At 58.4% G+C, this 25,838-nt stretch overlaps 1 protein-coding gene across 2 annotated transcripts in view; it reads left to right on the top strand.

Annotated features, from left to right (window-relative positions):
- DPP6 (dipeptidyl peptidase like 6) overlaps window positions 1-25,838 on the top strand; it is a 363,707-nt gene that overhangs the window by 332,433 nt on the left and 5,436 nt on the right. For both annotated transcript variants that reach the window (XM_016196944.2, XM_087820908.1), the window contains exons 11-21: window positions 3,361-3,484; window positions 4,875-4,913; window positions 8,685-8,792; window positions 9,621-9,712; window positions 10,919-10,966; window positions 13,101-13,219; window positions 13,939-13,986; window positions 17,379-17,477; window positions 20,023-20,092; window positions 21,584-21,778; window positions 25,301-25,355. In XM_016196944.2, coding sequence (XP_016052430.2) covers window positions 3,361-3,484; window positions 4,875-4,913; window positions 8,685-8,792; window positions 9,621-9,712; window positions 10,919-10,966; window positions 13,101-13,219; window positions 13,939-13,986; window positions 17,379-17,477; window positions 20,023-20,092; window positions 21,584-21,778; window positions 25,301-25,355 — 997 coding nt within the window. The remainder of the gene's footprint in view (window positions 1-3,360; window positions 3,485-4,874; window positions 4,914-8,684; window positions 8,793-9,620; window positions 9,713-10,918; window positions 10,967-13,100; window positions 13,220-13,938; window positions 13,987-17,378; window positions 17,478-20,022; window positions 20,093-21,583; window positions 21,779-25,300; window positions 25,356-25,838) is intronic.

Raw genomic sequence — 25,838 nt, 5'->3', positions numbered from 1 at the left:
TACAGCTGCGTAGTGTCCACGGTGTGAATGTCCCCCAGCTTTCTATCCATCACCTACTGAGGGGCACTCGGGCTGTGTCCAGATCTCAGCTGTTGTAAACTGCGCTGCTATGAACATCGGGGTACAAACATTCTTTCTGATTGGCATTTCGGGATTCTTAGGATATATTCCTAGAGGTGGGATCGCTGGGCCAAAAGGCAGCCCCATTTTTAATTTTTTGAGGCCCCTCCCCACTGTTTCCACAGTGGCTGCGCCCGTCTGCATCCCCCGCAGCGCCCGGGCTCCCCTTCCCCCCCCCCGCACCTGTCGCTTGTTGACGTGTTGATGGAGCCACTCGGGCAGGTGCGAGGTGAGGCCTCGTTGTGGGTTTAACCTGCGTCTCTGCTGATTAGCGACGCTGAGCATTTTCTCACGCGTCTCTTGGCACCCGTGTGTCGTCTTTGGCGAAGGGTCGATTCAGGGCCTCTGCCCGTTTGCCTTCCCCTCGCTGAGCTGTGTGAGCGAAGATTCCTGGGGGTTCCGGGCCCCTCCACGTGCTTCCCCCCGGCACAGGGTCCTCACCTGGCTGCAGGTTGGGGGTCGCTGGTCTGTCTCCCCACCAGCCGCCCGGCGGCCGCGGCGCCCTGAGCCCCGAGCGCTCCTGGAACCCGTCTGCGTGCTTGTGGGCAGGTAAAGTGCTTTAGGACCAAAGAGAAAATTAGCGCCGTGTCCTCCGGGAATCTCTGCTTCCTGCTAACACTTCGGGGGCGCGTTCTTTCTGAAATGCAGCTTCTATGAGTCTCAAAATACGACGACTTATTTTCCGTGATTATCAAAGAGCTTCGGCATCGCCCGGCACCTGGACACCGGATCAGTCCCGCGTCCCTCAGAGCCCGGCTCCGCGCACCTTCCTGATCACCTGCTTCCAACCCTGTTTTCTCCGCGGCTTTAACTGCGGCCAAATTTCTCTTTACTTGAGGCGCTCACCTGCCCCCCCCCCCCCCCCGCCCCCGACTCCTCCATTCACGCGGAACCGTGCGTGAGGGCCGAGGCCGAGGCGGAGGCGGACCGAAGGGCCTGTGGTTAAATGGCACGTGGGCCTGTTCTCTGAGGCTCACACCTGAGCGTCGCCCTGTCACCTGGGGTCCCAGCCCCACCCTGAGTTTCAGATTCAGCAGGTCTGGGGCGAGGCCTGAGCGTCTGTATTCCCAGCGCTTGCCAGGTGCTGCAGGTCTGGGTCATACTGTATGTTAGGGTTAGGGTTAGGGTTAGGGTTAGGGTTAGGGTTAGGGTTAGGGCTTATTGCCGGGGCGGGAGGTTAGGGTTAGGTTAGGGTTAGGTTAGAGTTAGGTTACGGTTAAGGTTAGGGTTAGGTTAGAGTTAGGTTACGGTTAAGGTTAGGGTTAGGTTAGGGTTAGGTTAGAGTTAGGTTAGGGTTGGGTTAGGGTTAGGGTTAGGCTAGGGTTAGGTTAGGGTTTAGTGTTAGGGTTAGTTTAGGGTTAGGGATAAGGTTAGGGTTAGGTTAGGGTTAGGTTAGGATTTAGCGTTAGGGTTAAGGTTAGGGTTGGGGTTAGGGTTAGGTTAGGGTTAGGGTTAAAGTTAGATTAGCGTTAAAGTTAGGTTAGGATTAGGGTTTAAGATTAGGGTTAAGGTTAATTAAACACTGTTTCTAAGGCTGCCCTCTCCTGTGGTGACATCTTCGGCTGATGTCCCGCATGCACCCAACACGGTCACTGCTGATTGCTGCTCTTTTTGTGGGTGGCCCTGCCTCCCTGAGTGAGGGGGACAGTGAATTGCCAACCCCCAGGCCAGGACACACGGGGCCCATGGCAAGGACCCCATCCTTGCTCTGCTCCTTTAGGCAGCTGAGAAAAGACAGAATAGTCACAGTGACGTCACTGTGTGACCCCGGGTTTATCACCTGTGCTGACAACCAACAGGCTCCGTGGAGAAGCCACAGGACAGCCCGGCCCAGTCCCCACACCTGGACCCAGAGGGGGACACTCTGCTTCCCCTGTGTTGGCGACATCAGCACCTCCCGGGGGTGGCCTCCTCTCATTACTGTCCCCTCCGTCTGCGCTGTGCTCTCCTCACTCCCACGACCCTCTGCCCCCCGCCCGGTCAGTCCCGCGCCCTCTCGCCTTGTTCTCGAGTGTTCCGTAGGTTTCTCTGCGGGTCCCCGGCCTGGGCACTGGGTGGGACGCGTGAGAGAGGTGCCCTTTGCTCTGTACCTCAAGGCGCGCCCTGCCCTGCTAGCAGAGGGTCCTCAGGAACAGGGGTGCCGATCGCAGGCGCGGGAAAGGGGCAAAGGAAGGAAAGCTGACCGTGGCCCTGGAGGGCGCAGGGCCTGGGGAGTCTCTTCTGCCCGTTGTCACAGTTCTCGGGTATGTCAGGGACCCCGGAGAGCTCCCCACGGAGAAGCAGGCTGTGTGCCCACCCCCAGCTTCTCGGCTGGAGGAGGTGGGTGCTCGTGGTCTTCACGCTCGTTGCCTCTGAACAGCCCTCGGCGTGGAGGCCCCTGTCCCGGGGAAGCAGCCCCCACCCAGCCCCACGGGGCTCGGGAAGCTCTTTGATTTCTGCACTTGCTAGACGGGGGCCTTTGCCAGCCCCCCCCCCGGTGCCCCTCCCGCGTGGTTGGGGCCAACCTGGAGGCCCAGCTGCCTGTGTCCTGGGTCTGGAGGCGTTAGCTGGTCTCTGGAACGTTCTCTGAGTTCACCTGAGGGTGTCCTCCGTGTGCATTTATTTTCTTGACACTTCCTTCTTTCTTTTAAATGTACTATTTTTTCCCCTCAAACAAAACCCCAGTGTCTCAGGGCTCCGAGTGGCTGAATTAATTACCGGACGCCCGGTGCCCCTCCCGCTAACTTCAGCACAGGGCCCCGTGGCGTTTTGGGAACCGGTTTCCCGGATTAGCTGGAGGACGTGTCTGGGCACTTTTGTCTTTACAGGAGAGGGGAAGGGAGAGCAGAGCCTTCCTCCCACGGGCGGGGGCTCCCCACTGGCGTCTGTGACCCCATCCCCTCCCTGGGCATGCTCCAGTGCGGGCCCCGGCATCCAGGGCTGGGAGGAGCCGTCCTGGTCCCCGTGGTTCCTGCCGTGAGCCCCGGCATCCAGGGCTGGGAGGAGCCGTCCTGGTCCCCGTGGTTCCTGCCGTGGGCCCCGGCATCCAGGGCTGGGACGACCCGTCCTGGTCCCCGTGGTTCCTGCCGTGGGCCCCGGCATCCAGGGCTGGGACGAGCCGTCCTGGTCCCCGTGGTTCCTGCCATGAGCCCCAGTGTCCAGCTCTGGGACAAGCCGTCCTGGTCCCCGTGGTTCCTGCCGTGAGCCCCGGCGTCCAGTGCTGGGACGAGCCGCTCATCCCGTGCACCCGTGTGTTTTCAGGGAGTACTACATCACCATGGTGAAATGGGCCACCAGCACCAAGGTTGCCGTGAACTGGCTGAGCCGGGCGCAGAACGTGTCCATCCTCACCCTCTGCGACGCCACCACCGGGGTCTGCACCAAGGTACGGATGGGGCAGGGACGAGACCGGTGGCAGGAGGCACCGGGGGCATCCCCAAGGCCACCTCTGAGCCCTTTGGGCTTGGTGGCTGCAGGCAAAGGGCTCAGCTTCAGGCTGGTGACCGTGACGCCTGCGTCCAGGTCTCTGCTTTGGTGCCACCTGGTGGGTGACTGAAGTACTATCAGAAACGCGGGGCTTGTTCGTTCAGTGCCTCCCAGCTGTGCGCACTTTTATTTTTTAAGTTTTTTAAATATGTTTTTATTGATTTCAGAGAGAGGAAGGGAGAGGGAGAGAGAGAAACATCAGTGATGAGAGAGGAACATCGATCGGCTGCCTCCTGCAGGCCCCGCTGGGGATCAAGCCTGCAACCCGGGCCTGTGCCCTGACTGGGAATCGACGGGTGACCTCCTGGTTCATAGGTCGATGCTCAACCGCTGAGCCACACAGGTCGGGCACAGGCGCTCTTTTTTGACCCTGAATTTTCATTTCCCAACTGAAGAGAGAAAAGGCTGACAAAGCCGCTCCGCTGGGACTCGGGAGCCGCCAAGCAGCAGCTGCCACTAGCCGCCTAAGCGAGCCGTTGTGGTCTGTTGCCGGGACTGAGGGCCTCCACCGGGCCCGTGGTTTACCTGGGTTTTTGCACGTAATTTAGAGCAAATCCAGGTTATTCTGATGGGCTCGCTTGAGGAGAAAGAAGGAAAGATGGACACCCGGCTAGGAGACAGGGAATTGCTTGTAATTGTCTTACCTGTGTCCTTGAAGTTGGGAGTGTCAGCAACAGAAACTACCTGGCCGGCAAGCGCCCTGGGGCCCCTGGAGGCCTGGTCATTGTGCTCAGTCGCTGTGCCTGGGGGTTGGGGGTTTGTTTGGTCTGATCGTCTGTTACGCGTGTTCCACACAGTTCTGTGAGACCTACTTTTCATATATTTTTTAAACCCCTCCTAATGTTTGGTCTACAGGGACTGTTACTCAGAGTTGACATATGTCCCCATATGCACGCACGCGCACACACACACATTTCTAAAAGAAGCACCTGAGGTTTGCCTGTAAATGGACATGGGCCTGGTCCGTGCTGACCCTCCGATGGGCACGTGGCCAGTCAGGGGTGACCATCGAATGGTAAAAGTGCCCCATCTTCCTAAGGGTTCCTACCTGCCATGGATTTGTCCTCAGTGCTGGGGAGAGTGACATTTTTCTTGTTCGGGGGCAGCTGGGTTTGGCTCTGAGCCACAGTACAGACAAAGCAGAGGGCCGGGACGTCTCCCCCCGAGCGGTGGCCCCAGGCCTGTCTGGGCCGCTGCAGCCACCACACGGGGAGCAAACTGGTGCTGCCCCGGGCCGCAGACACAGCACCGCCCAGAGCCCTTCCTCTGAAGCTCTTATTTCATTTCAGAAACACGAGGATGAAAGTGAAGCCTGGCTCCACAGACAGGTAACTACTCCACAGACGGGTAACTAACTACTCCACAGGCAGGTAACTACTCCACAGACGGGTAACTACTCCACAGACGGGTAACTACTCCACAGGCAGGTAACTACTCCACAGACAGGTAACTAACTACTCCAGAGGCAGGTAACTAAGTACTCCACAGATAGGTAACTAACTACTCCACAGACAGGTAACTACTCCACAGGCAGGTAACTAACTACTCCAGAGGCAGGTAACTAACTACTCCACAGACGGGTAACTACTCCACAGGCAGGTAACTAACTACTCCAAAGACAAGTAACTACTCCACAGACAGGTAGCTACTCCAGAGGCAGGTAACTACTCCAGAGGCAGGTAACTACTCCAGAGGCAGGTAACTAACTACTCCACAGGCAGGTAACTAACTACTCCACAGGCAGGGAACTAACTACTCCACAGACAGGTAACTAACTACTCCACAGACAGGTAACTACTCCACAGGCAGGTAACTACTCCACAGGCAGGTAACTAACTACTCCACAGGCAGGTAACTACTCCACAGGCAGGTAACTAAGTATCCACAGGCAGGTAACTACTCCACAGACAGACAGGTACCTAGTCCACAGACAGGTAACTAACTACTCCATGGCGAGTTCCCACCTTCTCCACTGCCCCGGCCCCCAGATCCACTGCTTGGTGGCTTTGGGGGCCTGCGCTACAGAGAACAGCTTTCACCATGAATCCCACGGGAACCCCAGGTCGACACGTCGGGGGTGTGGCCCAGGGAGGGGTGCTGCCCAGCCCGCCGCCCTGCCCCCTCCGTGGCCCCCGAGGTGCCCCCGGAGAGCGGGCCCCGGGGATGGCTTGAAAGTCTCTGCTCTTGACAACGCACAATGTTTGGTGAGACCTAAGGTCTCCGTTACCTGACTCCCTTTGGGCGAATTAAAAAGGATGCGTCCAGAACAGCTGCCTGGATATGACCGACTCTGGCAGGAGAAAGTGAAAGCATTGGCAATATTTCTGTTTCCTCCACCTGGTTTCTTGGGGGTCTCATTGTGGCGACCAGTCCGAACATTTTTAGATCCTGTGGGAAACCGGGCAGTGCCGCCCTGAGTGTAAGACAAGTCCTGTGAGGGAGCCGTTTCCTCCGAGCGAGGTGGGACTTTCGCGGGAGCTCCGGGGTCAGTGAGAAAATCCAGTTTCGACAATTTGTCAGGACATCCCTTCCGAAGACAGTTTTCATAAACGAATCCACAGATGCTCTTTTTCAAAAATCGCCTGTCGTTTTCCACGTCCTCCAAGATACCCCGAGGTCCTAGAAGGCGAGTTAGGGACTTACTTGCAGCTGGACCCGCTGCCTACTGCCAGGGAGGCTGCTAACCGCCAGCCGTCACAAAGGGGTCCCGGGCACAGTGTTGTTTGAGGAGAAGACTGGGGTCTGGGACATCTTACCAACCTCCCTGAGACCCCGTCTGCTCAGATCAACTGTCTGCTGAGAGTACCTGTTGCCCGGGCAGTGGGGTGAGCGAGAGCCACCCTGGGCAGCCATCTGAACCCCCATCTCCCTCTCCTTTCCTCCCATCTCCATCCTGAGGCAGTGGGACCCCCACAGAGGTTTCCATGAGCCGAGAAGAGGCATATGTGTGCGTGTGCCCCATGGTGGAGACTCCCCCAAGCTCCCTCTCCTCTGGGAACACTCTAGAGAAAGAGGCAGTCCCCCCACCGGGACACACACCCCATCACCGCTGCCTGTGACCTTCGGTCCTGATGCAAATTCACCAGCAGCTCTGACTGAAGAGTCGGTCCTAGGGGTCAAGTTCTGACCCTCTTTCTTTAACCAGGATCTTGGTTTTGTGATTTCAAAATTTGGCCAAGGCGAGTGTATCTGAACCACAGAGAGAACTGGCGGGAAAGCTACCGATAGCTCACAAAGAATCTCAGCGAGAAAAGGGACTCATTCTGCACAGACCTGCTGTGAACAGGGGTGAAGAGACCAGGCATCGAGTGTGATAAACTCCCTGTGACCCAGGGAGACTAGAAACACTTCCCCCAAACCCATGAGAGTCAGAACCAGGGTTAAAACCCAGGTCTCCTAGCCACTGGACTTTCTCACTAAAAACCCAAGTGCTGCCTGAGAAATCAGGTCTTAGGCTCCCAGGCTGGTCCTTCCCCGCCCACCACCGAGTGTCCCGTGGATTAGTGTAAAGAGGACATCCCCGTGATTCACACCTTCTCAGGACAAAAACAACGCTTCTGGCCAGAATTAATTCTTTATTCCATTTATCCCCAATATTTTTCTCTGCTGAACATGTCAGCCCTTTCCCAGAGAAACTGAGGCACATTTGGGGTGTCTGTCCCACATTGGCAAATAGAAGTTCGTGTAAAAAAACAACAAAAATGATTACCTGCCGGTTTTCTCATTTCCTCCACTTTTAAATGCCATGCCTCCAACTGTAAATGGAAAAATAAATATTTGCAGATTAAAGGTTTCATTTCATTGCAAATGTTCCTGGAGATTAAATGTCATTTTAATCACATGTTAGCTTATTTCTCCGGCACGCCGCATTTGCACGCGTTCACGGCGGGGAGGCGAGTCTCCGCGTGCCAGCTGGGGCTCGGTCCCCACGTGAGGGCGGCGCTCCTTAAGTCAGAAAGCGTGCACCCTATTCGGCTAATTGGTGCTCATGGTGGAAACTTCCAAACCGGAGCTTCCCAGAAGCCGAGATGATGTCACAGACAAATCCCTTTTTGCCCATCAAGGTGACAGCCATCCACAGGGGGTTGGGGGGCCGCACAGTGACTGCTCAGCTTTAGAGGAACCAGGTGGAGACAGTGGCAACTGGCTTTGAGTGGGACGACTGGGGATATTGGTTTTGTTTCTCATCAACTTTTCTCTAGTTAGAGGCAATGCTGTAGCGCAGTGAGCACCTGGGAGGAGGTTCCCTCCCACAACTCCCTAGAATGGATACAATGTTCCTAGAATGGATGCAATGTTTCTAGGATGGATACAGTGTTCCTAGGATGGATACAATGTTTCTAGGATGGGTACAGTGTTTCTAGGATGGGTACTATGTTCCTAGAATGGATACAATGTTCCTAGAATGGATGCAATGTTTCTAGGATGGATACAGTGTTCCTAGGATGGATACAATGTTTCTAGGATGGGTACAGTGTTTCTAGGATGGGTACTATGTTCCTAGAATGGATACAATGTTTCTAGGATGGACACAGTGTTTCTAGGATGGATGCAATGTTTCTAGGATGGACACAGTGTTTCTAGGATGGGTACAATGTGCCCTTGTTTGCTGTTTCTCATTCTCGTCTCCTTGGTCACCTATTTTTTGTAAACTGGATTTGGCAAAACAAAAAAGCAAAGGCAGCGAGGAGAGAATCGAATTTATTTTCAGGCCGAATCGGATGTGGGGTTGTTGAGAATTCCACTCTTTAGGACAGATCATTAATGCCCCCGGAGGGATTCTGCAAAACGCCCTGGGTGCCACAGGCCTCCGTTCAAGGGGGATGCGCTGTTGCGGGCTGCCGGAGCTCCAGGCTCCCATCCCGCCTGTGGAGCTTGGTGACGCAAGGGGCCACCCTTTAGTGGCACTTAGCATGTCCCCTCTGAATCCCTCATTACTCCTCTCCTCTCATAAGGCCCCACACAGCGTTGATGCTTTTGGCTGCGTGTCTGATTAGAAATCACATAGCAAGGGCTCCTCCAGATGGGTTTACCCTGGTGCAGCCTCCTGAAAACAGTGACGCCTTTGCCAGGACTCACTGGGTTGCTGTCGCCCACAGAATGAAGAGCCGCTGTTCTCCAGGGACGGACGCAAGTTCTTCTTTGTCAGGGCGATCCCGCAGGGGGGACAGGGCAAGTTCTACCACATCACCGTGTCGTCCTCCCAGGTGAGTCCCCGGGTCTCCTAAACTGCTGGGCTGGGCCAGGGACGCCTCTAGTGGCTGAGCACCCTTGTCATTGTCCAGGTCCCCAAAGCCACCCTGGGTACTTAAACTGGAAGTGGGGTTCCCACAGGTGGGGCACTGGTGCAGGCCAGAGGTTCTGATGGGGTCAGGGGACACGTCATGCCCTTCCTGTTGTCACCTAAAATACAAGTGACAGTATCAGGGGCGACTCTGGCGTCCGTTGTTGGGCGCAAGCCCGAGGACTCTGGTCCACTACTTGGTGGGCCGGTCCTGCACCTGTCAGCCTTCCCTCTCCGCCTGCGGGGTGCCCCCTACCCTCTGTCCTGGCAGCTGGGGCCCAGTGCACAGTCGCCCCTGTGGCCCAGCCTCCCAGGTGTCCCACCTCCACATTCGGCCAAATGCAGGTATTATCTTGTCACACCGCCACTAGCACCGGTCACGGCCCTGACTCCAGGGTTTGGTTAAGAGGAAGGCAGCCCTGAGCAGCACGTAATGACTAATAAATTTATAAATTTTAAAGAAATGGTATCTGCAGCACATGAAGCCTCAATTCTTTTGAAATGTGACATTGAGGTGGGAGTCCTGGGGTGCTGGTACCCGAGGATCAGCCCCAAAGACAGGACTGTGCCAACATTCGGGACGGAGAGAGGGCTGTGGGCTGGGTGGTCAGGGGCCCCCAGGAGAGACCAGGTCGGCGGGGCGGGTGGCACCTCCCACAAACACACACCTGGTACCTAAGGGGCTCGGGATCCAGCGGCACAGCTCAGGGGGCCCCGCGCTCCCGCTCCTCATGGCCTGTCTGTGTCCCAGCCCAACAGCAGCAACGACAACATCCAGTCCATCACGTCAGGGGACTGGGATGTCACCAAGATCCTGTCCTACGACGAGAAGCGGAACAAGATGTGAGTGCGCCTGGGACCCTGCGGCTGGGACGGGGCCCTTCGCTCTGGGGCTGGAGCACATTCGCCGCTTTTCAGCACCATCGGAGTCACTGGGTGCAGACTGTGGCCCAGCAGCCCTGTCTTCCTGCTCAGGACCCCCGGAGGTCCTAGTTTTTCCATGGAAATAGGCATAGATTCTGTCTGACAGCCCCAGGCCCGGGGTCAGGAGAGAGCAGTGGAGAAGCTGACCTCCCACCGGGGTCGGGAGAGAGCAGGGTGACATTGGCCTTGTAGTGGGGTCAGGAGAGAGCAGGGTGACATTGGCCTTGTAGTGGGGTCAGGAGAGAGCAGGGTGACATTGGCCTTGTAGTGGGGTCAGGAGAGAGCAGGGTCACATTGGCCTTGTAGTGGGGTCAGGAGAGAGCAGGGTGACATTGGCCTTGTAGTGGGGTCGGGAGAGAGCAGGGTGACATTGGCCTTGTAGTGGGGTCGGGAGAGAGCAGGGTGACATTGGCCTTGTAGTGGGGTCGGGAGAGAGCAGGGTGACATTGGCCTTGTAGTGGGGTCAGGAGAGAGCAGGGTGAAGGTGACCTTGCAGCCAGGCCCGCAGGTGAGCCAGCTCGGGGAACAGGAGCATAGTCCTAGTCCTGGTGTTGGCTGAGCCTCTGGGAGTCCCGCCGCCAGGCTAAGCGCTTTAGGAGCCGCCCCTCATTTGACACAAAGTTTGGCGAGGGAGCTTACCGCTCTCCCCATTTCAAACATGAGTGAGCTCCGACAGGCAGCCGGGAAGTGATTTACCGCAGGCGTTCAGTCCGTACAGGTGGAGCTGGGGCTCATCTCCGTCGGGGCGCCCAGGCCCACGTGCTAGTTACCCTGATCATGTAACCAGAGCCCAGGTTTCCTCGTTCGGGGTCCTCGGTGAAAATCAGTTGATGAGAATTATCCGCCCCTGCTTCTGTCTGGGCCCTTGCCCTCCAGGTGGTTAATATCCTGTAAAAAAATCCCCACATCCGAACCCGGGGGTACCGGCCACGGTCCTCGCCCCTACAACACAGCCCCGCCGGCAGGCGCAGGACCGCCTGGGCCAGCACGGAGCGGAAGCAGTGCTGGCTGTAGTGACAGTGGGGTCCCTGAGAAGTGTCTGCGCGGGGTGAGGGGGGGACACCTGGCTGTGAGGCCACACCTGCCTGGAGCCCCTAACTCCTGTACTCCTGCTGGTCTCTGCAGCTACTTCCTCAGCACCGAGGACCTGCCAAGGAGACGACAGCTCTACAGGTACGGGGCCCCTCCTCCCGGCCCATAGTGGCTCCTCCCTCAAATGCCCCCCCCCCCCCCCCCCGTGGCCCCTGCCTGAGGCGGCCTAAATGCTGGGCAGATCTGCACCTCTCAGCAGCACCTTCGGGGAGGCAGCAAAGAAAGCTACTCAGATCAGTAGCTATAAAGTCGGGAAAGCAAGACTGAAAAATGCCCAGGCCACCCAACCTGAAGCTTTATTTTTATTTCTACTTTTGTCACTTGAGTTTCCCCCTCCTCATTTTCTCCCGGTGAGAACTGGAGGGGTCCCGGGGGCCTTTCCTCTTCATGTCATTCACATCCTAGGAGGGAGTGTCCTCACCCGGGTGTCGTCGGAGGGAGGGACAGTCTGGTTTGGGAAGATGCTGATGGTCTGGGGGCAGGAGGCTGACTTGGTGTCACACTGGCCAGGTCCTGTCATCTCAGAGAAGGGGGGGCAGGGAATTAGGTTTTCTGCGGGGCCTCTCTCCTCGGCAAACATCCTCTCTGCTGCCCAGTTACTGTTCTGATGGAAGGTTTTGGTTCTGGAGTGGGACTCACAGAGGTGGGAACAGGGGCACCTGGTACCTCCTCAGGGCCTTCCCAACTGGGGGGTGGCAGATGGTCACCGCCTGCACCCACATTGGCCACTTAAAAGGACACCATTCCAGGGACCTAAAGGCTTGAGGCAGGGGACTCCCAGCCTGACAGCCGAGGCCTGATCTCCCCCCCCGTCCGCTGGTCCATGCACCCAGAGAGTAAGGGCCAGTATTGGGGGGCTTGGGGAAGAGAAAGCAGGCAGATCCACGGGGTCCCAGCCCTGCTTCCCTCTCTCCATAGTCCATTCATCTCTGTGTGGGTATCAGGGTAGCTCAGAGCAGGCCCGTCACCAAATCAATCCCAGGCGACCAAGGCGACTCCCGGCTGTTCCTCTGACTTACAGTTAGAAGGTGCCTCCCGGGAACTGGCTTCTGCTCTGGGCTTCGTGTTGGAACCTGCGCTCAGGGTGACCCCCCCCCCCAAAGTGCTCACAGTAACTTCTCCCAGGTGCATTAAAAGATTCCCCGGCATTTTTTAAAATGTTGGAAACACATTTGAGGCTGCTTTTGACGTGAAATTGTTGATCAGAGTGGTCCCGAGCTTCCTGCCCCTCGAGGTCCGTTGAGTGAGAAGCGTTTCTCGCCATGTCCCTGTCGGGAGAGCTGAGGACAGTTGGGGCTCAGCGGTGTTGCTGGACCTCCCGCCGGTCACGTGCCGATGCTAGGCCCTGGGAGGGACTCAGAGACGCGGGACACATCTGTCCTCAAAGAGCTGATCACGTGCTCCGGGAGACACACAAGGACACTGTCCAGACAAAGCACCAGATCGTAACACCAAACGCTTCCCTGTCCTCACCCCAGGGACGTGCAGGGGGCCCGCATGACAGGGCAGGTGACCAAGGAGACCTTTCCGTAGAGCAGCGATTCTCAACCTGTCTTGTTTCCCAGCACGTAAACTAATTACTAAAATTCTGCGGCACACCAAAAATTATACGTTTTTGCCGATCTGACAAAAAAAAAAAGGTATCATTTTGATTCAGTCACGCTGGACGGCTATTGTGTTGGCTGTTGTCATTTTTTTATTTGACAATCCAACGGAGCAGAGGTCAGTGCCCCTGACTGGACATCCATGTTTTAAAAAAAATCTTGCGTGCCCGGCCGGCGTGGCTCAGCGGTTGAGATCGGCCTGTGAACCAGGAGGTCGCGGTTCGGTTCCCGGGCAGGGCGCAGGCCCGCGCTGTGGGCTCGACCCCCAGCAGGGGGCACCCAGGAGGTGGCCTACAGATGATATTTCTCTCACCCTCTCCCTTCCTCTCTCTCTAAAAATCAATAAAAATATTTTTTTAAAAAGAAAGGAAAAAATTCTTGTGGCACACAGGTTGAAAATCGCTGCCATAGAGGGAACACGCAGCCGAAGGGACCGGGTGGCCAGGAGGTGGAAGCAGTGGGTGCCCTGGGCGGGCCTGAGCAGGGGGCGGGTGAGGGCAGGGACCCCAGGACACCCGCGTAGCCGAGAACTCGGCCGGAGGGCGGTTTGGGTCTTGGCCTCCGCCGGCTCCCCCTTCCCCGGGTTCACGGCCCTGCCCTTGCCCCCCCAGTGCCAGCACGGTGGGCAGCTTCAACCGGCAGTGCCTGTCCTGCGAGCTGGTGGGCAACTGCACCTACTTCAGCGCGTCCTTCAGCCACAGCGCGGACTTCTTCCTGCTCACGTGCGAAGGTGGGTCCCGGCCTCGGACCCGCGTCTCAGTCGGCGCCCATGTGTGTCTCTCCCCTCGATGTTTCCCTCTCCCGGCCTCCCCTCCCTCCCCCTCCCGTCCATTCTCTCTAAAAATCAATGGGGAAAAAAATACCCTCCTTGGGTGAAGATTTAAAAAACAAAAATGTCCCGTGAGCTAGTTGGGGCAAGTGTTTTACACACCGATGGGCCCAGGCCCATAAAGGTAACGAATCAATGTCAAGGGTGGGCCTCCTAAGCGTATTTAAGGAATGGGGTTAGATGAAAGGGGTATCAGACAGGAAAGCGAATGTTGTCCTGGGGCCCAATTCGTAGATAACTTATCCCCAACTTCAGAAAGGAAAGGAATCTTCTAAAAAGACATAAACCTGGCCCTGGCCCGGTGGCTCCGTTGGTTCGGACGGGAAATTTTGTCCATTAAATCTGATGTCCGTTCAGTCGGGGTCAGCAAAATCCAGGGTTTGCTGTACTTTTGTTGGGGTCCCATGACTGACGTGGCACAAGGCCTTTCACCCTGCAGCCTGGCCCCCGCCTGGTCCCCGGGGGCCTGGTCCCCTCCGCCTGGCCCGTGCTGACCCTCCCCGGGGCCAGAGTTCACAGACCATCGAACCCTAACCCAGTCTCAGACCCTCCTCTGCTCTCAGATCAACTAACAGCCTGTTTGTGTCTCTTTTCCGGCTTCTCTTCTCGACCCGACGCAGGTCCTGGGGTCCCCAGGGTGACCGTGCACAACACAACCGACAAGAAAAGTAAGTGCCTCTGGTCTTTCTTACATCTTCCTGAGACCCGAGACGCGGGAGAAGGGAGCAGAAAGCCTCACGAGATAATCAGGCCGAGTTTTCCTCTTTGGGGACAGAGATGGGCGGGGCCTCGAGATTCAGAAGGGACCCCACCCATCGCCAACATCGCTCAAGGGCCTGACGGAAGGAAAGTCAGGAGGCCCCACCCCCCACCCCACATGTGCCGAGGCCTGGACACCATCTCGGGCCACAAAGTGCTTCACATGTGACACTCTGAGCACCAGCCCTGCCCAGTCTGCCCCCCTCTTACGACCTCCCATGGGCTGGGGCTCGGTGGCTCTCCCCGGCTCACCTGTCCTGGGGGGCCTGGGGCGCCTTCAAGGCAGGAGGGGTGTCGAGTGCAGGGAAGAGCTTTCCAGGGCCTCCTGAGGGACGTACGGCTCTTTTTTGCTTGAAGGGACCCCACGCAGGTTGACACAGGACATCTTTCTTTTTTAAAAACGAAAATGTGTCCTTTTCATTTTGAATATTTGTTAGAACTCAGGAGTACGTGGCTCATTTCCTGATGAAGTTTTTTCCTCCCTACAACCCCAAGGCCTGATGAAAACTGAGTAGGGGAGGGTGTCGCTCAGCCACTTTCCTGGTCTAGATTCTGCGTTTGTGAGACAGGATGTCACCATCGGGGGGGGGGGGTGACATGGGACTCTCTGCGCCATTGCTGACAATTCCTGGGAACAACTGGGGGGGGGGGTGATGCTTTAAAGAGATTTCATATAAGAATTTATCCAATGCCCGCCCTGGCTGGGGTGCCCCAGTGGTTAGAGCTCCCTGGGGCTTCCGTCGCTGGGCGCCCCACACTGGGGGGGATCAAGCAACAGAAATGCCTCCTCTCCACTTTAGAGGGTGAAGGGGGGTGGCCACAGGGCAGACGGAAAGCCTGGCCTGCCAGCTAACGTGTGGCCGGTCCCGGGTGACGGTGACAGACTGGAGGCCACGGGGACACACACGTCGGGTAGGCCCCAGTGGGCGAGGGTCTGGCCCTGAAGGTGGCCGATGGGCCCTCTTCTCCCCCCGCCCCCAACACCCTGCCTTAAGGTTTAAAATTACTGTTCCAGGATTCTCTGTCCTTCCTGCCCTGTCCCCGTGACCCCAGAGCCCCCGGGGAATACTGGGAGCCTTTCCCTCTCGAAAATCTTATCTGCAAGCCGAGCCCGCGGGCGTCCGCAGCTGCGGCTCTGAATTATTTAAGGCTGTTTCCTTAGGAGCGTAGTTACGGTCGGACCCGAGCGTGTGCATCCGGGGCTATTCCAGCAGCCCGGGCGCCGGGGCAGAAAGCCCAACCCAGCCCCGGGGACTGCGCTGCGGGGGGTTTGATGTTTTATAAGTTTCACCCAAGGGCATTTTTTTCAATTGCTTCTCAGAGAGAGAGAGAGAGACAGACAGACAGACGGACAGACAGACATCAACGTGAGAGAGACGCATTGATTGGTTGCCTCCTGCACGCACCTGAAGCGGGGCCAGGGATCGAACCCGCCACCCAGGTATGTGCCCTTGACCAGGAACCAAGCCCTCGACCCTTCAGTGCTCGGGCCGGCGGTCTAACCGCTGGGCGCCACTGGCCAGGGCCCCCCTGCTGGCTTCAACGTCAGGTGAAAGGGAGCGCGGCCCAGGTGTGAGGGGACTGTCATCACCGTGACTGGCAGAGGGCTCCCAGTGTCCTGGAGAGGACATCGGGGCCGGGGGTGTTGGGGTGTGATGTGTGCTCCCTGGCAGCCCCCGCGGCGTCTCGTCAGCATCTTCGTGACTCTGAGATGTGACCCTCGGAGACGGCGTCCGTCCCTCCTCCCGCTGGGTTTTTAGAAAGAAGCAAAACTGACTCCCGCTGCCCGCTGGCTTCCAGGCAGGGCCTTTACGAGGTCGTCCCAGACACGGTCTGTTCGGCGTCTGTCCCTTTGTTCCCAGGGCCCTTCTCTCCTTAGTCAGCTGCTGCTAGTTTTCGTAAGACTCTGGTCACTCAGCCTAGCGGTCGTTTCCCAAGCCCCGGACCAACGGGTCGGGGAAGAGCGGCGGGGGCACCCGGGCACCGCCCGCAAGCAGCCCTCCGAACAGCCTTTGTTCTTGGATCTGATAAGAGACAGTCCCCCCATGTTGGAGGCAGCTCACATTTAATTAAGGAGCGGCCGGCCTTTCGTAGGCTGCCGCCTGGAGGTGCCCACGGCCCCCGAGCCAAACGCGGAGTCCCCTGGGGGGATGTGCCAATCTTTCCTTATTTCCTCCGCTGAGCCCCAGCCCTCTTTGAATGCAATTATGGGGACAAATAACACGGCTTAGCACCCCCTCCCCTGTGGGACAGCCAGAGCTCTGCTGATAAAACCAGTTGTGTGAGCAATCATTAAACGAGAAATCCAATATTTAACTAAATTTAATCGTCTGCTGCCCCGGTGCCTTTCTGAGGGGGGTGGGATTGCAGGGCAGGGGACAGGCTATTCGCATGCAGGGCATGGATCTGGGGGCGATTAGCCCACAGCCCTCCCCCTGCCGCCGCGGCTCCCGGGCCCGGGAATGGCAGATAGGTGTTTCGGTGGCAGGTCTGCGTTCATGTTAACTCCAGGCCGGCTTAATATTAACAACATGCCACCCGATTGTGACATTTCTCCCTCGGGGTCAGCACTGGAGATGGCCGGGTGAGGGCAGTGAATTCAAATGCACACATGCGGAGAGAGGCGCAAAGTCTGAAACTGAGAGGCTCCGTCCAACCTTTCGCTGGGAAATCACCTCCGGGACTGGTGTGGGACTTAGTGGTGTCGCTCACGTGGAAACCGGCGGCTTCAGGCCCTGACCAGCGTTGCTCCGTGGTTAGAGCGTCGGCCCGCGCGCTGAAGGCTCACGGGTTTGATTCCGGGCCAAGGGCATGTACCTGGGTTGCAGGTTAGATCCCCGGCCCTGGTTGGGGCGTGTGCAGGAGGCAGCCAGTCGAAGTGTCTCTCTCCCATCGATGTCTCTCTCTCTCTCTTTCTCCCTCCCCCTCCCACTCTCTAAAAAAAAACAACCCAAAAAACAATGGAAAAATATCTTCAGGTGAGAATTAACAACAATAACAAAACAAAACAAAACATGGCTTCCAGCCCGACCAGCATGGCTCAGTGGTTGAGGGTCAGCCCATGAACCAAGAGGTCTCCGGTTCGATTCCCAGTCGGGGCACATTCCCGAGTTGTGGGCTCGATCCCCAGCAGGGGGCGTGCAGGAGGCAGCCGATCCATGACTCTCTCTCATCATGGACGTTTCTCTCTCTCCCTCTCTCTGAAATCAATAAAAACATATTTAAAAAAACAAACCAAAAAATGTGGCTTCGATAAATAGTGGCTGAGTCTGAATGTCTTTTTTTTCTCTCTCTCTTTCAGAACTGTTTGACCTGGAAACAAATGAACATGTACAGAAGGCTGTCAACGACCGACAGATGCCCAAAGTAGAATACAGGCAGGTCAAGATCGACGACTACAGTAAGTGCTGGGCCTTTCCCTTTGAAAGGAAAAGCAAACGTCTGCTCTGAAATGGCCCCCTAGTCTCTCACACCCTGTTCCCTACTGAGGTACTTTCTCCATAGAAAGACGCTCTGGAGAGCACAGGGGTGTTCTGGTCTAGAGAACCCTGTCGGTAAGGTTTTATATTCCAAGGAAATGTGCCAGAGGAAGTCTAGCCCGGCCACATGGATGGCGTCCTTGACTGGTTCAAACTTCCACACTGAATCTGGAGTCCAGGTATTCAGATCCAAACTTATGGGAACCCTCAAATTAACTGGATATGCATTTTTGTGCTATTTTTTTTTTTATAAGGAGGAACCAAAAGGCAAGAAAACAAGACAATTTTAGGTTGCTAGTGGATGATGGGTGGAGGATGGATGGATGATGGATGGATGGATGGAGAGAGATGAATGGATGGATGGTGGATGAATGGATGCTGGATGAATAGATGGATGGATGGTGGATTGATGGAAGGATGAATGTTGGATGGGTGGATGGATGGATGGATGGATGTTGGATGGATAGATGGATACATGGATGGGTGGAAGGATGGATATATGAATGGATGATGGATAGATGGATGGATGTTGGATGGATGGATGGATGATGGATGGATGGATGGATGGATGGACGGATGGATGATGGATGGATGGATGATGGATGAGGGATGGATGGACGGATGGATGATGGATGGATGGATGATGGATGAGGGATGGATGGATGGGTAGATGATAGATGGATGAATGCTGGATGAATAGATGTTGGATGGATGGGTGAATGGATGGACGGATGGGTGGATGGATGGATACACAAGCAAGCAACTTCCACATGTTTGTTCTGATCCCTCTGCACCTTCCGTGTCTGTCTATAGACCCCAGGACAGGCCCGATAACTTGTAGAGCCCAGCGCAGAATGAAAATACGGTGCTTCACTCACAGTTTGTTACGACAGCAGAGCATTAAGCCCTCAGAAGGCCCTTAGGTGGGGCCCCATGTGCCTGCACAGGTTACACGCTGGGAAGCCAGGCGGGTGGACCTCCAGGGCCAGACTTCAGATTCCTGGCTCACCCCTGCCCACCAGCCAGCGAGTTTTCCAGGACCGTCCCTCACAGTTTCTCGCATCTGCTGCTTCCTACGGTGCCTTTGAGGACAGGTGGCATTCCTTGCTGAGGCACCTCCTCACCTAAACCCAGGGCCCCCTTCTCCAACCCAGTCTGCACACTGCTGTCCCAGGGGCATTTCCCAAACCCCAGGTCACGAAAGCATGATGCCACCCCCTCCTCCAAAAGGGCAGGAAAAGACCTTCAGAAGCCACTTTCCAACCTTCCCCTCCTGCCACATGGGCTTTCTTTCCAGTCTGGGGTTTTGCTCGACAGGCAAATGGGTGTGAAGAAGCCACAGAAAAACTGAAAGATGTTGCTCCACAGACCTGCTATTGTTCCGTGTGTTGTGTTTTTTCACCTGAGGCTGCGGCTTTCCTTGAGTCACCCGCCTTCTGGAAAGGCCCAGGAGCCGCAGGCTGCCAGTCCTGGCTGAGGCCTGCCCCTGGGCTTATCGTAGGTGGCAGGGAGCAGCCCGGGCCATGTTTTATGGATATTTCGGTGATAAAGTCTGAGCCTGCCTGGCTGCAGGTCCCCAGGCCATTGATCCAATTTGCAAGCCATTAACATTCAGAATCAGGAAGGAGGCCCTGGTCAGAGCAGGCTCCCCCGCCTGGGATGGATGGATGGATGGATGGGGGTGGGGGGAGGGGGGAGCCTGTATTATTAATTCTACTGGGAAAGCTACTAATTCCTATTTAATTGCTAATCCGGGTTGTAGTTAACATTGATAAACAATTTCTGTCTTGGGTGGAAAGGTTTGGGGGACGACGGAAGAAACTAGTGAGGAAAATTCCCCCCCACCTCCACCTCCACCTCCGTCACTGGATATCACACTGCCAAGGACCAGATCCGGTGGCCTCGGGCTGCACCACCTCCCCTGTGTGTGTGTGTGTGTGTGAGAGAGAGAGAGAGGGAGGGAGGGAGGGAGGGAGGGAGGGAGGGAGGGAGGGAGGGAGGGAGGGAGGGAGGGAGGGAGGGAGGGAGTCGCAGGCAGGCAGGCCTGCCCTGCACCAGCCTGCAAACCGTAAGGTGAGCAGAGCCCCCTCACTTTGCACAGAGGGTCCCCAGGGCTCTGGAAGGCTCACTGCCTGCCCCTCCATCTTCATTGTCCCCCTTGGCTCCCCAGGTCCCTCCCCCACTAAATTGCACTTGCAGCCTCCCTGGGGGGGGGGCTTTGGGGGGTTCATTTCTCCCTGCCTGGACCCCTCTGTTAGCAAGCTCTGCCACATCCAGGCTTTCCTGTTTCCCAACTCCTGCTTGCAAGATTGAATTCAGCTTCCAATGGAGAAACTGAGCCTCAACGATGTTGGGGTGGCTTGCCCGAGGCCACACAGGGGGCCCACGTCGCGAGATGAAAATCGGGGCCCTGCCCTCCTCCCCAGCCCTGGGGCCCTTAACCCACGGCCTGTGTTCGCCCCCCAGGCCTACCCATCCAGATCCTCAAGCCAGCGACCTTCAGCGAGACCACGCACTACCCGCTGCTCCTGGTGGTGTGAGTACTCCGGCCTCTTCCCTCCCGGGTGCTAGCTGGGGACGCGGTGACACCGCGATAGACGAACGTTGGAGAGAGGACGTTGCAGAGTGAAAACTTGGGTTCGCCGTCGGCCAGCGTCGGGCTCTTTCCGTAATGCCCAGGGACTGTTGGGGGGTTTGCCGGGGGAGAGACGTACCCGGCTTGTTGAGAGGTGAAAGCAGATTTATTGAAAACCACCCGGGTGCAGGCTCATCGGGCAGTCGCCACCCCGAGGAGGCAGAGGCTGTTTTTTACAGGACTTAGAGGGACGGGAGGGGGCGTGGGAGTGGGCAGCTGGGCAAGGAATCAGTCTGGTCGGTTCTTTCCGTGTCCTTTCCGTGGTTCCTGGAGGCAGGTACAGGTGTTCTCGCTCGTCGCTTGTGGTCTGGCAGGGGCTTGCGGTCACTTTGTGGTTTGGAGGTCGCCACGTTCCTGCCTCTGGGACTGCTGGTACCAAGACGGGAGTTTTGGACTCGGGTTGCCAGGGACCTTATAGTGACCCCGGTCATCAAAGGACAGAGGGCTCTGTGTCCCCTCAGGACAGTTTGTCACAGAGCAAGTGGGCCTGCAGATACCCCCCCACACACAGACACACTCTCACCCCTCACCGGCCCCCCCATCCTTAGCAGAAAGCCCAGCTGTGATCACTGCAGCGGCTTTCACCCCCGTGGAGGGAGAACCAGCAGCGCCCGGCTCTCCAGGTGGGCCCTCCCCTCTGTTGCTGTGCTGGGCGGGAGGCTGGACCAGGCACTGGCCTTTGCTCCTGTCCCCACCAAAGGAAAGCAGTTTAGACACCACCCCGCGCCCACCAGTGTGCGAGGAGTTGCCAGGCTCCCAGGTCTGCATTTAAAAGGCCCTGTTTGCAGCTCCTGCCCATTTCCGTGGTGTAAATGCTGGGCCCCCACGCTGTCAGCCAGCAGGAGGTGTCCCCACATGGGGGGCGGGAAGACACGGGGAGGGCTCGGGTGGCACCCTGGCTCACGGAGCCGGCTGCCTGGCTTTCCAGGAGACACAGACGAGACGGGCCACCCAGGTGGGCACGTATGGTTGCTTCTGAGTTCACCAGAAAGAGAGAATTTCTTCAGACCAGTTTCTGCTAGAGCAGCAAGCCCGTCCTTGCCGCTCGGGTGCCGGGAACTGGGGGGCAGGGGCGCACCCTGAGACCCAAGACCAGGCGGAAGGGAAGAGCCGTTCACCGTGGGGAAGGCGACCACAGGGACAGGGGGAGGGTTTCTGTAAAGTTTCTCTCCCAAGCGCAGGCCCTTCGGTGACTCCAGCCTGTGCTTCGAGCGGCCCTCTGAGCACTCACATTCGTCATCACCCCCAGGGGCGGAGACACTGCTGCTCCCCTTCCCTGGGCGACCGAACCCCAGCGGGGAGTGGGCGGGGAGTGGGCGCGGAGTGGGCGGGAGGCAGCCCGGGCTGGCGGCCCCTCCCGGTGGGGTCCCAGCGCCCGCGTCTCGCTCCCAGGGATGGCGCCCCGGGCAGCCAGAGCGTGGCGGAGAAGTTCGCGGTGACCTGGGAGACGGTGCTGGTGAGCAGCCACGGCGCCGTGGTGCTGAAGTGCGACGGCCGGGGCAGCGGCTTCCAAGGCACGAAGCTGCTCCACGAAGTGAGGCGGCGGCTGGGCCTCCTGGAGGACAGAGACCAGCTGGAGGCCCTGCGGTGAGAGCCCGCGCTGGGCACCCTGCGGGCGGGGGGGGGGGGGGGGGGGCAGCGTTTTCTCCGGCCCCGCAGAGACCCTCTCCGACGTCTTTCTGGTCCGTGCACACGTTTTTCAGGCAAAAGAGTCCCCAGCGAGTGTGTCCCCAGCAGTGGCCTCCCGCACACTCACGTGGTTCTCGGGCGGCTGGGTCGCCTGTGGGTTTCATCGATGAGGCCGGGGGCGGGGGCTGCCAGGCCTCAACTGGCACCGCACACGTCTCCGCCTCCCTTCGCAAGGAGGAGAGAGAGAGGCGAGTGAGGGTGGACCCGCGGCACGGTCGCCGGGACTGAGAACAGGACCCGGGCACGTCCGGGTGGCCCGTCTGAGAGCCTGCCCGGCCCTGGGAGCAGCACTGTTCTGGCATCGCCCCCCACGCGCCTGCCTCCGAGTCAGCCAGCCCAGCGGAGAGGCACAGGGTAGAGGGCGGCTTAGCACCAGGGCACAGACTCTCACAGTTACTACTGAGTTCTGTTGTTGCCCAAGAGAAAAAGACCTCGAGCCCCTGTGACAGCTGTGCCTGGCTGCACCTGGCCACACCTGGCTGTACCTGGACACACCTGGCTGCACCTGGACACACCTGGCTGTACCTGGACACACCTGGCTGCACCTGGTCATACCTGGCTGCACCTGGCCACACCTGGCTGCACCTGGACACCTGGCTGCACCTGGTCATACCTGACCTCACCTGGCTGCACCTGGCCACACCTGGCTGCACCTGGTCATACCTGACCTCACCTGGCTGCACCTGGCCACACCTGGCTGCACCTGGTCATACCTGACCTCACCTGGCCACACCTGGCTGCACCTGGTCATACCTGGCTGCACCTGGTCATACCTGACCTCACCTGATCTCACCTGGCTGCACCTGGCCACACCTGGCTGCACCTGGTCATACCTGACCTCACCTGATCTCACCTGGCTGCACCTGGCCACACCTGGCTGCACCTGGACACACCTGACCTCACCTGGCCACACCTGACCACCCGCTCACCGGATGGAAGCAGAGTTTCTTGGACGTCCCGTGCAGGGGCGGCCGTGCTAACAAATGGACCCCTGAGAAACCCACACAGCCCAACCCACAGACTCACATGCTCAAAATGACAAGAAGGGCCAGGGAAACGCAAAAAGCAGAGACCCCAATAACCACCTTGACCGTGAACGTGGAGTGTGGTGCGGGACCCTGGGCTCGGGTGGAGGTCGCACCCATTGCCCGGATGGAGAAGCGTTGGTTGACCGAAGGGCCGTAAGCCTGGCTGGCATCTCACCTCTCTGGCTGCCGGGCCTGCGTGCTTGGCAGGTTTAAAAGATTTCCCCTCACTGACTTTTCAGACATTTCCTCCCTCGTTTTAAAAAGGCGGCGGCACATGGTGTGCGCTGAGTCGGTGATTTTGAGTCGGCTGGTGAGGGGACGGATGCGGCTCTTCTCCAGGGACCGGTGGGCTGGCGGGAGAGAGCCAGGCAGTGTGTCCAGAGCCCTGTGAGTGGGACACAGTCGATCCAGAGGAGGGAGACATTTCTGCGCACCCGACAGTCCAGGACAGTGTATCTGAGAGGTGCTCTCACCTGGATGTCAACAGCGCACATGCACACTGGCAGACGCGCTCTAACGATAAGGAACGATGTCAGCGCTGGGAGTCCAGAGGGATGGCCGGCCTCAGGGCTGCTGGTCTGAGACCCAGCAATGCCGCCGGAGACCCAGGCCCCCAGCCGACCGCAGCGGCCTCATCCTGGGCTGGTTGTCCTCATGTGCACAGCACGGCTGCCGGGAGCAGGTCATTGCACGCTGCTCCATTCACCGCCAGCAGGTTAAGAAGGGAACCACTTCCAGAAACTTCCAGAAAGGAGGGGAAGAGCTGCCCAGAAGCACCCGGCACAGCTCTCCCTGCATCTCCTGCCCCCTCCAGAGCCCAGAACCCGCAAGGGACATGTGGACAGGCACCCCGAGGCGAGCGGGTCCACCGTGGGCCTGGGCGGAGGGAGGAAGGTGGACAACACACTGAGGCTCTGTCGGGAAGGAAGACCAGCAGGTGGACACCGGGCCAGCAGCCAGCAGCGTCCACCACAGAAGGCGTCTCAGGCTGGGCTTGGCAGCGACGGGGGCTCGGCCAGCCGCCGTGGGTGCCTGCCCCGCAGGGTTGAGGGCAGCCTCCCTGCCTCGCTGGCCCTCCTGCTTCCTGCCTTTCCACCCGCCCGCTGGTTCTCCAGCTCTGCCCCCTCCCCGTGGAGCGCGGAAGCCTCTCCGGCCACCTGAGGACACGGCGTCCTCCGGCCGCTTGGCCGCCCCTAGCCGCTCCCTCTGCGCTGGGGGCTGAGGGGGCCACGGCCGTGTCACACTCAAGGTGTTTTCCGACCCTGAGGAGTTGATTTGCCTTCTGTTAGAAAACAAAGCAGGACCTGCTCTGGGAAAACAACAGCGTCAGCTGTTCCACCAGGACAAGCCCACTGGCCGAGGTCACCCGCGGCCCCGGCCACCATGCAGGCGCTGAGGGGGCTGGGGCCCTAGTGGTTCGAGCCCAAGAAAACTCTGCTGAGCTCTGGGCAGGACCCGGGTCTGTGTGTTCACACATCAGAGAGAAATCAGTTTCGGTTTTTTATCAGTTTAAGAAACCCTGAGGCCAGCCCGGTGCCCCCCATCGCCCTCCACCTCATGCTTTCGTCCTGGAGCCCATGGTGGCACTTTTTATGGCAGGCGACACGCGCAGAGTCCCCTCACAGGCCGAGCCACCCTGCCAGGGAAGGGGACGGCGTGTGAGCGGGTGGGACGGGCACAGCCTGCAGACACGCAGCGCCCGGAGCCCAGGCCACAGAGCCAACAGCCACCGGGAGGGGCTCCTGGGGGCCAAGACCTCACCCCCACGGGTGGGCAGGGCTTTGCCAGGCAGAAAATGGGAGGTGCCCAATCCCGACAGAACATACTGAGAGCGAAGGCCGGGGGCTGTGCCAGGCACAGCGTGGGTGGGCCGTGGAGGGGCAGCGGGTGAAAGTCAACTAGGACGGGGCTGGAGACACTCCCACGGTAATTTGGGGAGCAGTGGATAAAGGAAGCACAAGGCAGGAGCCCCTCCCGGGAGCTGGGGACCAAGGACACCTCCGATAGGGTGGGAGCCCGGCTCCCCGGCTCCCGGTCCTGTGGCACTGAACCGGAGCACCCATTGTCCCTGGTGACCCAGGAGCCCCTCGCAGCGTCTGGGGTGGTTGGGAGCCTCATGGTCTGAGAGTCGGAGGGCAGGGCCCCCAGCAGGGCCCCAAGCCCCGGGACTGCCATGGCTGCTCTGCACTCGTGGTTCTCAGTGGCCAAACTTACGCACCTGGAGACGTGGGCAGACTGCCTGGGCGCCAGCTAGATTCATGCGATGAACACGGGTGTCAGGATGCCAGTCGTTCCTTGGGTAAAACAGGGGTCCCCATGCTGGAGACGGCCCTGGGCCCCGGGGACGCAGGCCCCTCCGTGCTGGGCACTAACCCTCCTCTCGGCTCCGCAGGACTATGCTGAAGGAGCAGTACATCGACAAGACGCGGGTGGGAGTGTTTGGGAAGGTGAGCCACCGTCTCCTGTCTGACCTCCCCTCCCCACCCTCCCCACCCTCCCCAGGCCTGGCCCTGGGTTACTGGGAATGTCCCTGGTCTGCTGATGTGAGAGGTTATTATTATTATTATTATTATTATTAATTATTAGAGCCAGGGAGAGAAGGGGGGGAGAGAGAAATGTCCTGTGAGAGAGACACTGCGTGGTTGCCTCCTGCCTGCGCCCCGGCCCGGGCCAGGCTCAGCCCTGCAACCCAGGTGCGTGCCCTTCTTGACCGGGAATCCAACCCGAGACCCTTTGGTACATGAGCCGAAGCTCTAACCACGGAGAACACCGGCCAGGGCACAAGCAATTATTATTATTATTTTTTTGGGAGCGAGAGGGTGGAGCTGTGGCCTCCCCCCAGGTGTCCTGGGAGCCGGGGGAAGGGACAGCTACCAGCTGCCGTCTGCGGATTCTGTCCTACAGACGGCAGACCACCCCGTAGGTTCCAC

The sequence above is a fragment of the Miniopterus natalensis genome, chromosome 10 (assembly GCF_054644295.1).
Source record: "Miniopterus natalensis isolate mMinNat1 chromosome 10, mMinNat1.hap1, whole genome shotgun sequence".
NCBI lineage: Eukaryota > Metazoa > Chordata > Mammalia > Chiroptera > Miniopteridae > Miniopterus > Miniopterus natalensis.
The sequence above is the reverse complement of the archived record's forward strand: the minus strand, read 5'-3'. Positions and strand labels throughout refer to the sequence as shown.